The sequence below is a fragment of the Phocoena sinus genome, chromosome 14, assembly GCF_008692025.1.
Source record: "Phocoena sinus isolate mPhoSin1 chromosome 14, mPhoSin1.pri, whole genome shotgun sequence".
NCBI lineage: Eukaryota > Metazoa > Chordata > Mammalia > Artiodactyla > Phocoenidae > Phocoena > Phocoena sinus.
The window spans coordinates 70,760,670-70,773,492 of record NC_045776.1 but is presented as its reverse complement, the minus strand read 5'-3'; the positions used below and the strand labels follow the sequence as shown (position 1 = coordinate 70,773,492).

The 12,823-nt window shown below is 49.1% G+C and overlaps 1 protein-coding gene across 1 annotated transcript; it reads right to left on the bottom strand.

Annotated features, from left to right (window-relative positions):
• Positions 1-1,057: 1,057 nt before the first annotated feature.
• On the bottom strand, positions 1,058-3,467 carry TMEM211 (transmembrane protein 211). The gene is given in 2 exon segments (XM_032654342.1): positions 1,058-1,320; positions 3,341-3,467. Coding segments are annotated over 2 exon segments (390 nt in total).
• Between the last annotated feature and the right edge of the window lie 9,356 nt (positions 3,468-12,823).

Sequence of the window (12,823 nt, the reverse complement as noted above, 5' to 3'; positions counted from 1 at the left end):
GCTCAAGTGAAGTCTTTAGAGCTCCATCTTTGTCTATCTGGTGGTTCCACTCTTGTCCATGTTGGCTTATACAGGTCCCATGCCCATCTCTGAACCAATCATTCTGACTGGGTTTGACTGGCCAGAAGGATTCATTTGTCCATCCTAAAGCCTGGGGTGGTCAGAGAGTTGCTGAGGGTCATTCCCCAAGGGAAGATTAGGGCGCTCTTCCCAAAGAAGGGCAATGGGTCTTGATAAGCAAAGGCAACGGACTGACTCCATCCCTGGCAGAGAGAGCAATGTGTACAAAGGGGTGGAGCTGTGAAGAGACCTACTGTGAGCTCAGAATTCAGTGTGGCTGGAGGGAGAGGCACAGGGTTGGGTGAATGACAAGAAAGAAGCTGGAGAGAGAGGTTCGGACTGGATTGTGAGGGGCCTCATGTTCCCCAAAAAACTGAAGTTTCCACATCAGTGGGATTGTCCATGGAGGGGTGAGATAGGTCCTTACTGCCTGACACCCCCTCAATCCCCACCCCAGCACTGGACCAACTCTCATCTATAAGGGGCACTCACTAGACGTTTGATGGGAAAATGAAAAATTTTCAAATTCTTTGAAATTTGAGGAGGAGTTATAAAAAGGGAAGGATATTTTTATTTTATTCTCTCATAGAGAGAGAATATGCACACACTTATTAAAAGATGTAGTATTTGAGTGGTGACCACGGATTCAGAATTGCCCCAGGCACTTTGCATGAATAGATTTATCCTCACCACAGTCCTGTGAGATAGGGATTATAATAATTATAGCTAAAGTTTATTGAATACTAGTGCCTAACATCATGCTAAGGGCTTTATTTATACACCGCATCTTAAGTTAATTCTCATAACAACCCTATGAGGTAGGCATTATTTCACACACACTCCCATCTTACAGAAGTATACACCGAGGCCCAGAGAAGTGAAGTGTCTTGTCTGAGGTCACACAGCAAGGAAGCAGCAGAGGTGGGATTTGAACCTGGGTGCATGGTGATTTCATACAACTGTTGCATGGGCTCTTTTTGCTCCTCCTGAGATATTTTTATTTGCTCATTTCTGGCACAAGGATGATGCTCTCAGTGTCACTGGAGAAGAGGATGGTCCTCTGCTGGACCTCGGTCACGTGGAGCCACCTGAACATGGGCAGGAGGCTAGCCAGGACTGTGTGGAAGATGGCAGTCACACAGCCCCAGCCCAGCTGGCACTGACCACCGTGGTACACAGAGGAAGCTAAGCAGGCTTCCTTGGCAAATGGGGAGGCCAAGCTGATCGGGAAAACCAGCAGGCCCACAATGGTGGCGATGGCTAGAAACAGCAGCAAGGAAAACCAGTGTGTCAGTCAAGGGGCTCTGGGCTGCCTTTCCATCCCAGGACTCACTCATCCACCCTCCTATCCCCCCACCCATCCATCCATCCACTCACTTATTTATTGGTTCATCTATCCTTTTATCCACCTATCACTCAGCCTTCCACCCATCTGTCCATCTACTCACCCATCCACTCATTCTCTCCATTCCTACACCTACCTATCTATTCACTCATCCATCCAGCCATCCAGCCATCCACCCACTTAGCCACCTGCCTTCCACCAATTCATCCATCCATCCATCTATCCATATTCCAGTCTACCCATTTTCCCCATCCTTCCATCCATCTATCTATTCATCCATTCTTCCAGTAATATGTTTATTGATGCATCCATCAGCTCATCTACCTACTTACCCACCCTACTCCATCCATTCACCAACCCATCCATCCATCCATGCACTCATTCATCAAAACTGTTAGGCACTCTGTCAAAGGTACTAATGATTCGAAGAAAATGAACCGGACACCTCCGCACCTAGAAGGCACTCCCCGTGCAGGAGAGTCACGTGACCTGCAGCCACCCTTCAGCCACTCTCGTCCACTTGAAGTTCCCTGCACGTGCCTTGCTCTTTTCTCTATACCTTTGCCCGTGATGTTCCCATTACCTGAAACACCCTTCTACATTTGGTTAACTCCCACTCATCCTTCCAGATTCATCTCGGTGATGCCTCCTCAAGGAAGCCTTCCTTAACACCATCCACACACTGGGTCTGGTACCTCTTGGAGTTTTTCTTTGCATCCTGTGCTCATCCTCTTGTGCCAAATATCCACTGAGTTATAACTGCCTAATACACCCCACCCCCAGTAGACACTGGAGGACAAGGACTGTATCTCCATCCATTGATTCAACAAATATTTAATGAGCAACTATTATGTGCAAAGTACCGTGTTAGATGCTGGTGATATCAAGGCAGACATGTCCTTGCCCTCATGGAGCTGATGTTCTAGTGGAGAGAGATGCACAATAATCAAGCAGGCAGATAAGATACTATCAAGCAGGCAGGTAAGTGCTATGAAAAATGGAAAGCAAGGTAAGAGGATGGAGACTCTAAGGAGAGGGAAGCTCCCTTACCTTGAGGTCATGGAAGACCCCACTGAGGCGGTGATATTTGAGCAAAGCCCTTAATGAAGTGGGAGGAGCAAGATGTGAAGATCTGAGAAGAGAGAATTCCAGGCAGAGGGAACAAGCCTGGTTTTCATGAGCAACAGAAAGCAAGCCAGTTTGGCCGGAGCATGCTGAGCCTGGCGGAGCAGGTAAGAGGTGAGGTCAGTGAGCGAATGAGGGCTTCATCTGTGGAGCCTCATCGGTAACAGGAAGTCATTGGTGCGGATAAGCCAGTCCGAGTGGCATGGTCTGATTTCAGCTTTAACAGGACCCACTTGGCCAGAGTGTGGCAAACAGACTCTAGGGGGCAAGGGTGGCAGCAGGGAGACGTGTGAGGTGGTCACCTCTAAACCAGGTGAGAGATGGTGGAGAATTAATTGGATGAAGGTTCAGTCAAGACCTGAGCTAGATCATCCCAAGCCGATGTGTAAATTAGAGAAAAGCAGATGCAGCCGGGCAGTTTTCACAGCTTAGGGATTGGAGCATGGTTAGATTTCAGCAGCTCTCAGCCCTCAGCTGGATGCCCTTGTGCAGTGCACAACCTGCCCAACTGTATGTGATGGTCCTGGTAAAAAGGATGCAAAGTGGATGGATGGGAGAGAAACAAAGGAGGACAGACTATTAAGACTGAGTTTGGATAAGGGCAAGAGAGGGTGATGTTAAGGATACCATTCCCTACCTCCAACTTCTGGCTTGTTAAAGGACCTGGAATAGTCTACAATCCTAGGGTTTATCTCTGAGATTCAACTAGGAGGCAAGACTCTGCTTACAGGCTCATTCATCCATCCATCCATCCATTCATTCATTCATTCCACAAACATGTCTGGACCACATATGTGATAGAAGATTTACCTGCCGCTGCCTGCACCCCTGGCATTGGGCCGCTGCCCCTCCTTGGGCACAGCCCTTTGGGGGCTAAGGCCCAGGACAGGAAGAGAATTGCACTGAAGGCCAATAGGAGTCAACCTCCAAGGAGCATCACAGCTGAGACCTGCCAGGAAGAGAAAGGAGGGAGGGTGGGTGTTGTCTGGGGTGGGGGCAGTCTCTGCTCTCTCTGCTTAACTGATCAGCTACTGAGTCCTCAAAAATCCCACAAGATCTGTGCTATTATCATCCCTGTTTTACATATAAACAAACAGAGGTATAAGGAATTGGAGTCATTTCTCTCAGAGCACACAGCTACTTAAGAGGTAGAGTCAGAATTAAGATCTAGATCTACAACCACTATACCCTCCCTTTATTGAGTACCTGCTATACAGCAGAGTCACCAAGAGAGGCACCTTTGTAATCGGTTTTGAAGGCTGTGTAATCTTCCTTAGAAGTGCTGAACTGGGAGTCCCAACCCATTGTGCCCATTGTTGAATTTGGCAATTTGCAGTGACTTTCAACACCTTAGCTGTGGTTTTCAAACCTAGCAGCGCTTAGATAGAGGATGACCAGGTAGGTGTGTACAGGTTGTGCACTGCACAACTCCAGGAGATGCGTTTGGGATTCATCACAGAAATGCATATTGACTACAGTACTTTTCCAGCAGATGGCAGTATAGTGTCCTGAAGAAGGGGCACCCTTTTCCTAATTTGTACAAAGGCACTGCATGCTGGCAGCTGCTTTCAGGATCATCCTGGGTGTTTGCTAAAATGGGGATAGCCAGACACCCCCCCGCACCTACCGAGTCAGAGGTTAGAAGGAAGGTGGGCAGAAATTGACTTTTTTTTTTTTTTTTTTTTTATTCTGATGGGTTTAAGAGTGCCCCACCGCCAGGTCCCAGTGAATGGATGAGACCACGCCTCACCTTCCAGGCAGTCAGGAATATCATCCGGGGACCTGAAGGTCCCACAGCTCTGGTTCCAGCTGTTACCCTGAGGCCAGGAGCAGTAGGTGAGGACACCAGAGGAGAAAGTGGTGGTCTGGAACCAGGCAGGAGAGATGAGGCTGAGGGCTGAGATGCAGGTTAGGGAAAGCCCCAGAGTTGCCCACACGCTGCCCATCATCAGGGAATGTCAGTGACCTAGAGGTCAAGGGACAAGATTAGTGGAAGGAGAGAAACAGGGGCTGGCAAAGGTGTCCCCCGCTCCCCGGCCAGCCAGGGATCTGGTCCTGTCTTCAGATCACAGGTCATTAGCCTCCCTTCGGCCTGGGATGCACTTGGAGGTGTTAATAACTGGGGTGAGGGTGGGTCTTTTCCCTAACAAGTTCTGGAAGTCGAAACTCCAAATTTTAGGATGAATGTTAGTGCTTAAACAGACCTTGGAGCACAACCAGTCCTCGGGAAATGATCATCACTGGTCCATGTGAGCCCCCTCTCGTGTTTCATTCATTCATTCATTTATTCCTTCATTCATTTGCTCTGCCCATCAAGGCTTGCACTTTCCAAAAGGTCTGCTTCTAACCCTGCCCATCAGCTATCTCCTCTCAATCCCTAACCATTATTTCATGTGTATCTTTTTGTATGGAGGTATTTTTGCAAAATCAATATTGTTCAGTATATGTGTATTTTTCATGTATGTAAATGGCATTGTTTTATATATTGCTGTTTCATGTGGTGCCACATATGACCCTTGAGGGATAGTCAGGTGGCACCTGAACCCAGCCTTCAATGCCAAGAGTTATTTAGTTTTCAATTCTCCTTCAATCCTTCTCTTTACACCAAGGAGAAAAATGTCTATTGGAGCTAAAGGGTCTTAGTCATCTCCCAAGCATCTGTCAATCTCCTCTTTTTAAACGACAGGGAGCCCTGAGCAAGCAGTGGGGTCTAGTGAGATTTTGGGGATGTAGCTGGATTTTCCTTGTATTTGTTGTGGTGTTTTTGTTCTATTTTTTGGCATGATACTGGTTATCCACTTTAAACTAAAATCTATTTTAAGGAGAAAGAGAGTTGATTTCAAGTCCAGTCTTACCAAAATAATAATAGAGGTTGGATGAGGATGCTGAGGCAGGATGGTGGTTTGCTAATAGCCAGCATTGTCATTGATGGTCAGAAGTGAGGCCCAGAAGGGCTGAGGCAGCCTAAGGGCACCCGGGGTCAAAAGCAGCTGAGCCAGCCAAGGGCACCTACACAGACTTTCCAGGACTTCAACCTTGGGTTTCACTTTGGGACTCTAAGCCCAGCCAGCACTTTAAACGTGGCCGGAATTCTGGGCTTGGAGGCCAGCCAGTCCCTCTACCACTTCCCCGCTGTGTGACCTGCAGCAAGTTGCCCCATTGCTCTGGGCCTCAGCTTCTCCATCTGCAAAAGCAGATTCTAAATCCCAGGGGGCATGTGGTGTTGGGTTCAATCACTGAGCAGGATGATGTGGTAGAAAGAAGCAACAAACCACGTTTCCCCCATATGACCTTGGGGAGGTCAGCTCGTCTCTCTGGAAATGGGGGTGGGGGTGTTGTGAAGGTTCTAGGGGGTCAGATGCAGGTGTGCTGCAGGGAGAGGGGCTGAGCTAAGCCTGGGAAGGTAGGTCAGGGTAAGATGGCACAGGCATTTAATTCCCAGGATTAGAAAAACCTCACGGCAGCTAGCCAGCAAATGAGACACGGCCCCTTGAGGAAGGGAGGATGGATTTTTGTCCTACACCAAAATCAGCCTCAACTTTGGGGCTGGCAGGATCCCGAGGGGTGTAATTCCAGCCAGGAAGCTGGGGAGCCCAGAGCTGACTGAGGCCCGTGATTTTGCCTCTCTCTGGCTGCCCCAGTGCCTCTCCGGGCGTTTCTGACCTTGAAAGAAGTTTTGTTCTCCAGATAATGTGCTCAGTGTCACCTGGGAAAATCACACCAACCGTCCAGGTGCCCAGAAACTTAAATGAGGCATTATAACCCGAAACCACATCCGGCCAGGCTTCAATTACCTGGAATCCACCTAAGGGAAACATGAAAGGGATTGAATATTTTCTCCTCCAGCTCAGTGCTTAACTGTTAATGGCAGTTGACAATTCCTGAGCACTCATCAAGCCCCGTTCTAAACTCTTCCAGTGCCTCATTCAATTCAAGACTGTGGTCCCTCTATGATAGGGTGGGTAGTACTGTTATCTGAGTTCCCATTTTACAGATGACTAAATGAAGCCTCAGGAAATGAGTGGTGGACCAGGGACTCAAACTCAGGGAATCAGGCTCCTGACTCTGGGACCTAAGCCCAAAGTGATATTAAGGAATTAGTTTAAAAGTCAAATACCCCCGCGTTTTTTAGGAGCTACCCAGGGTTAGAATTTGGTCAACCCTCCCACCTGCTCCAGCCAGTGAGCATGGATGGCCAGGGTAGCCATAGCCAGCCATGGCAGGAGGGGAACTGGGATTCGGGTATTTAGAGGTGGCTGCTAGAGCCTTGGTATGTCCCCATCATCCTGCTGTCCGTGTCCTCATCTGTGAACTGGAAGGAATTGATCATTCATTCATTCAACTTTTATGTGCCCAACCCTGTGTGACCTTCACAGATACAGCGGTGAACAGAACATAGTGCCTGCCCTCAAGGAGCTTAGGGTTTCGTGGGCAAGGCAGACGAACAGGGTGGAAGAATATGGTCCATCATCCATCCATCCAGTCAACAAATATTTATTGAGTATCTACTATGTTCTGAGAACTGTTCTAGGTGCTGGGGGTTTAGTAGTGAGGAAAACAGACAAAACCACTGTCCTCATGGAGCTTACACTCTACTGGGAGAGAGAGAGATAATAAGGAAATAATATATAAGATGCCTGATGTAAATAAGTGCCACAGAGGAAAATGAAGCTGGGAAGGGAGATGGTGAGTGACTGGGGGATGGTCAGGAAAGCCCCCATGAGAAGGTGACCTTTGACCCTTTTTTTTTTTTTTTTTTTCCTGTACGTGGGCCTCTCACTGTTGTGGCCTCTCCCGTTGCGGAGCACAGGCTCCGGACGCGCAGGCTCAGCGGCCATGGCTCACGGGCCCAGCCGCTCCGTGGCATGTGGGATCTTCCCGGACCGGGGCACAAACCCGTGTCCCCTGCATCGGCAGGCGGACTCTCAACCACTGCGCCACCAGGGAAGCCCAGAAGGTGACCTTTGAGTAAGAGCTGAGGGAGGAAGCCATGTGGATTTATGGGGGAGGAAATTCCAGGCAGCGGGAGGAGCAGGTGCAAAGGCCCTGTGGTAAGCATGTACTTGGCGTGTTGGCAGAAGCGAGGAGGACCCGGTAACTGGAAGGAATGAGGAAAGGGGGAGAGTGGTGGGCCTTGTAGGCAATGATAGATCTTTGGCTTTTACTTTCTGAGTGAGATGGTGAGTCTGTGGGTGGTCTTGAGCAGAGATGTGACGTCACCTGTCCCAGTGTTTTAAAAAGATCACTCTGGCTTCTGCATGGAGGAGAGGCAGAAGGAAGGGCGAGGAAGAAGCAACCAGAGGCAACTTCAGCCGGTCAGGTGAGAGACATCAGTGGACCTGAGAGAGAGGAGAGAGGGAGGGTGGGGGCGGATTCTGGATCTTTGTTGAAGGAAAAAGGTAGGTCCGGCCAACCGGCTTTGCTTATGGATTGGACTTGGAGTGTGAGGGACCAAGAGGAGGCAAGGATGCCGCCAGGGCTTTTGACCTTGGCACCTGGAATGGAGGAGCTGCCCTTACTTGAGATAGGGAGGGAGCTGCAGGAGGGAGCTGCAGGAGGGACCGGTTTGTTAGGAGAGGTGGAGATATCTGAGTGTGGTGTAGCCTAAATGAAGTCTGAGATGTGTATTTCTCCAACCCATCGATCAACAGATGCAGACAGACACAGCGTCACACCAAGAGAAAGCCCAGGGCGATGTTGGGGCAGGCACAGAGGAGGGGCACCTGATCCAGCCTGGGTGCCAGGTGACATCCAGGCTGAGATCTGAAGATGGGCAAGTAGGGTTTAGGGGAGGATTTGACCCGCATCCCTTGTCTCATTCTCCTAGCTGCACAGCCAGGTCAGCCCTACTTCTGGTGCTTTTCCAGCTCCATTACAAGTTGGCTGTGTAAGCTGGTCAAATTATGATGTAATGTAATGACTCCAAGCCTCTGTTTCCCCATTGCAGTGGACTGAGTGTTTGTGTGCCCCCCCAAAATCACATGTTGAAATTCTAACCCCAGTGGTGATGGTGTTGAGAGCTGGGCATTTAGGAATGCCCTCATGAGGTCATGAGGGTGGACTTATGAATGGCATTCGTGCCCTTACAAAGAGACCCCAGGGAGCACCCTTGCCCCTTCTGCCATGTGAAGACATAGCAAGAAGACAGCCATCTATGTACCAGGAAGCGTGCTCTCACTAGACACCAAATCTACCTGATCTTGGAATTCCTAGCCTCCAGAACTGAGAGAAATAAATTTCTGTTTGTTATAAGCCACTTAGTCTGTGGCACTATGTTATAGCAGGCTGAGTAGACTAAAACACCCACCTGCAGAAAGATGGCCATATCCTAGACCAGTGGGACTTAACCTTTTGGAGGTGATGAATTCCTTTGAAAATAGGATTTAAAAGCATGGATACATTCTTCATGCAGACTTACTTGTACACCCCCCCCCCCCACACACACAGTATTGTAATTTCAGGGGCTCATGGACCCTTAAAGCCCATTATGGTTCCTGGACAATACTTTCCTCTCTCCCCATCCTGACCCCACATCCCTCTTCCCTCCAGACTCACCACACTTCAGGTCAAGACCCTCCAACGTGGCCACTTCTCAGGCTCCAGCTTTGAACATACGTCTGCGACCTCATAACAGGTGTCCTTCTGTTTGAAGGAAACATTCAGGCTGCTGAACAAAGCCCAAGTGTGTGATAAGCTGGTCTGAGGGGTGTGTGTGTGTGTGTGTGTGTGTGTGCACGCACGCATGCGTGTGTGTACGTGTGTGTATTTTCCTTCCCAGTTCCTTAAATCGACAGGCTTTCACTGGGCTGCTGGGTGGGTTGGGCAAAGAGGGAAAAGCCAGCCCCAAATCAGGATGGGGTGAGGGTATGGGGTTTCCTGGGTAGGAGAAGGCATGAATAGGGATTAGCCGATCTACGATTAAACACCAGGTGTTGAAATTCTTGCCACTGTGCTCTTTACTTTTCTGCCTTGGTAATTCTAGTTGAGGGATATTTCTCTGGGATCTGGATATCTACCCTGCAGGCTGTAAACTTGTGGAGAGTAGGCACTGGATCTGAAAAATCTTTGTCCCCCACATTCAGCATAAAACTTGGCACAGAATAGGCGCTTGTCTTGTCTTTGCGGTAAGTGACAGAAGTGCAACTCCAACTGGCTCAACTAGAAACGAGCAACGCATTGGCTTACATAACTGAAAATTCTGTGGGACAGCTTCAGGCACAGCTGGCTCCAGGTGAACAACCAATGGCCCTCTCTTTCTCTCTCCATCTCTCAGCTCCATTTTCTGCTGAGTTAGGTTCGCTCTCAGGCAGATTCTAACAGTGTTGGCTTCTGGTGCCTCCAGGCTTAGCAGCCCCAGAGAAAAAAAAACTCCTCTTTGCACATAGTTGCCGCAATTGCTGTGATTAACGCTCACTGGACTAGCTTGGGTCCCATCATTGTGGCCAGGGAAATGGGATGCTCTGATTGGCCAGACCTAGGACCTGGGCTCAAGGATTAGGGATTGAGCGTTGGAGAATGGGGATTAGAGTAAGCATGTCATGAGGCTCACCGCACTAGAACTACATGGACTAAAGGTGGGGGATGGGTTGGTTTCTAGGAGGAAAACCAAGGTGCTGTTAGCAGAGGATGGGCCGTGGATGCTGGGAAGGTGAGAACAAGAGGCGTCACTCTGATGCTATAAATGCTGACACGACAAATGAGACACATCAGTTGGTGCTGTCAGAAGCAGGAAGGTTCAGTGATGCCTGAGACCGAGGCTCAAGTCCCAGCTCTGCCACCCACACTCAGTGTGGCCTTGGTCAGGGGATCTCTGCTTTACTGGGCCTCAGTCTTTCCACTGTAAAATGAGAGCCTCTGGAATACACCAGGGTTTTGAAGAGATGATTGCCAGGGTTTTTTCCCCACTCATTCAGTCACGTATTTATTCTTTTTTTTTTTTTCTTTCAATCAGTACTTGTGGAAGGGCTTTGGAGCTAGTCTGAACTGGATCTGAATCCCAGTGTGATATCTCTCAGGCTTGACCGATGCACCTTCTCAGGTGTGCTTAGCTGTGTCCTTCCTGGCCATCCAGCGGCACTGGATGCCATAAGCCTCCACTCACCTGCCCCTGCAGGCGGCCTGGGTCAGTTGCTGCAGCCACTTGGCCAGCTCAGCCTGCGGTGATGAGGCCTGAGTCGTGGCTTGGTCTCCCAACGACCCCAGCTGTGGTCCAGTCCGACCTGACTGGATCCTTGGCTGGGGGTTGGGAATAGGGTTCTGCTGCCTCCTCTTCTAGATTCAGGTGAAGCTCTGGGTGTAGAACTGGCTTCCCTCATGGCTGCCTGGAGGTGTAGGTAACACAGCTCAGACATGAGGAACAGTTGGGCCCAATGGTCACTAATGGCAGACAGGAAAGGGGACGGGCCAGCAGATGAAGTTCTTGCCCTTTATCCCTGCATGTTTCACGTGGCTTCTCCAGAGATGCCCTGAGCAGTGGAACTCCCGGCTGTATTTTCTTGGAAAGCTGTGGCCAACTTAGTAAGACACGTCTTATATTTGCTCTCCCTCCTTCTCAGTCTCACAGTCCCTTTTCCTTCACTCTTGTTAAGCTGGGATTTCATCCCTAATAAGGCATTAGCTTATAAATCTTGCCTCAGGCTCTGTTTTCTAGGGAACCCAGGCTGTGATCCTAGCTGTGTGACCTTGAATGATTTACTTAACCTCTCTGAGCTTCAGATCACTTACCTGTGAAAAGGAGATAATATAGCATCTCTTATAGGATTGTTGTGGCGTTTAACGAGACAGCTCAATAAATTACAGATTTCATTAGTATCACTACTGTGAATGAGGCATTGGATCGTATCATGTGAAAACATTTATTCAACGTTGAACTCCATGAATATTATTGGGGGTCAGCTCTGATTCAGGTATTATGCTAGTCTCTGCTCCCAAGGAGCTCACAGTCTAGAAAGTGAGACAGAGAAGTAATTGGGCAATTATACTACAGTGTCATCAGTGTCTAGTTGGGGCTAGAAGACTCAGAAGCTTCGGCATGGGGGTCAGGGATGGTAATCAGGGATGGCTTCTTGGAGGAGTTGACTTTAAAACTAAGATCTGAAGGACACATAGTTGTTACAGATGATGGAGGGCAAAGTGTTCCAGACAGAGGCCACGGCATGGGCAAAGGCCTGGTGTTGAGAGAAAACATTTCAAAGAACGTACTGGCTCTCCCCTTCAAGGAGCAGGTAAATTACGGGAGAAACAAAATGAATAAATATACATCAATGAAAATGTGTGAAAATGGTCTTTGCAAAGGAGTGTGTGAGTTCTAGAGCTGTCCTGTTCAATACAGTAGCTGTAGCCACGTGTGGTTATTTAGGTTAATTAAAATGAAACAAAATTAAAAATTCAGCTCCTCGGACACAATGGCCAAATTTCAAGCGCTCAGTAGTCATCTGCGGCTGATGTTGGACAGTGCAGATATAGAACATCTCTGTCATTGCAGAAAGCTCTACTGGACAGAGCTGCCAGTTCAGGACAAACATTCTGGAAGAGGGGGCAAACAATGGCAGAGAAGGGGTTCTGGGAAAGTCCCTGGGTGGCACTGTCCTCTCTCCTCAGGAAGAGAAAAGCCAGGGCTGGGAGTGGTGGGTGGGGTGTTGGCTCTGAAAACAATGTACAACCTGACATCTCTTTGGTCAGGGTGTAATCTCTGGGTGTGTGCTGGCTGGCGGCCTCTCACCTGGGAGGGAAGACACAGGAACACAGAGAGAATCAGCTACGGTGGGGGCTGAGCCAGGAAGTCCCGCCCCTTCTGGGGCCAAGAGGGCTCTGGGAGTTGTAGTTTGGCACATCTGGGATTTCCCCTCAAAGCTTGATGTGGGTAGAACTGACACTGGGCATTTCTTGGGGTGTAGAGTTGGGGTTGGGCTGGCTAGGGCTGGGGACACATCTGGGTTTGGGGTTTCTGTGACAGGTGGCAGAAAAAGGACTGTCTTCTCCCTTCTCCCACTTAAGTTCTGGGATAGAGAGGAGAGGCCAAGATGGAGGACTAAGCTGGATGGGGAGCTGAGAGACGTCCAGTTCAACAGAATCCTCAGCCCACATGTTCTGGTTCATTGAGATGTGCCTGGGAGAGACAGGAAGTTCTGATAAGGTTATGGAGGAGAGATAGCAGAGGGTACCCTATCAGCTGTTGGCCATTCATGCATTTAACCCAATATTTATTAAGCGCAGTATTTATTGAGCACGTACTATGTACCAAGCTCTGCTCTAGGCACTAAGGATAAGGAGTGAACTAAAGAGATAAAAGCC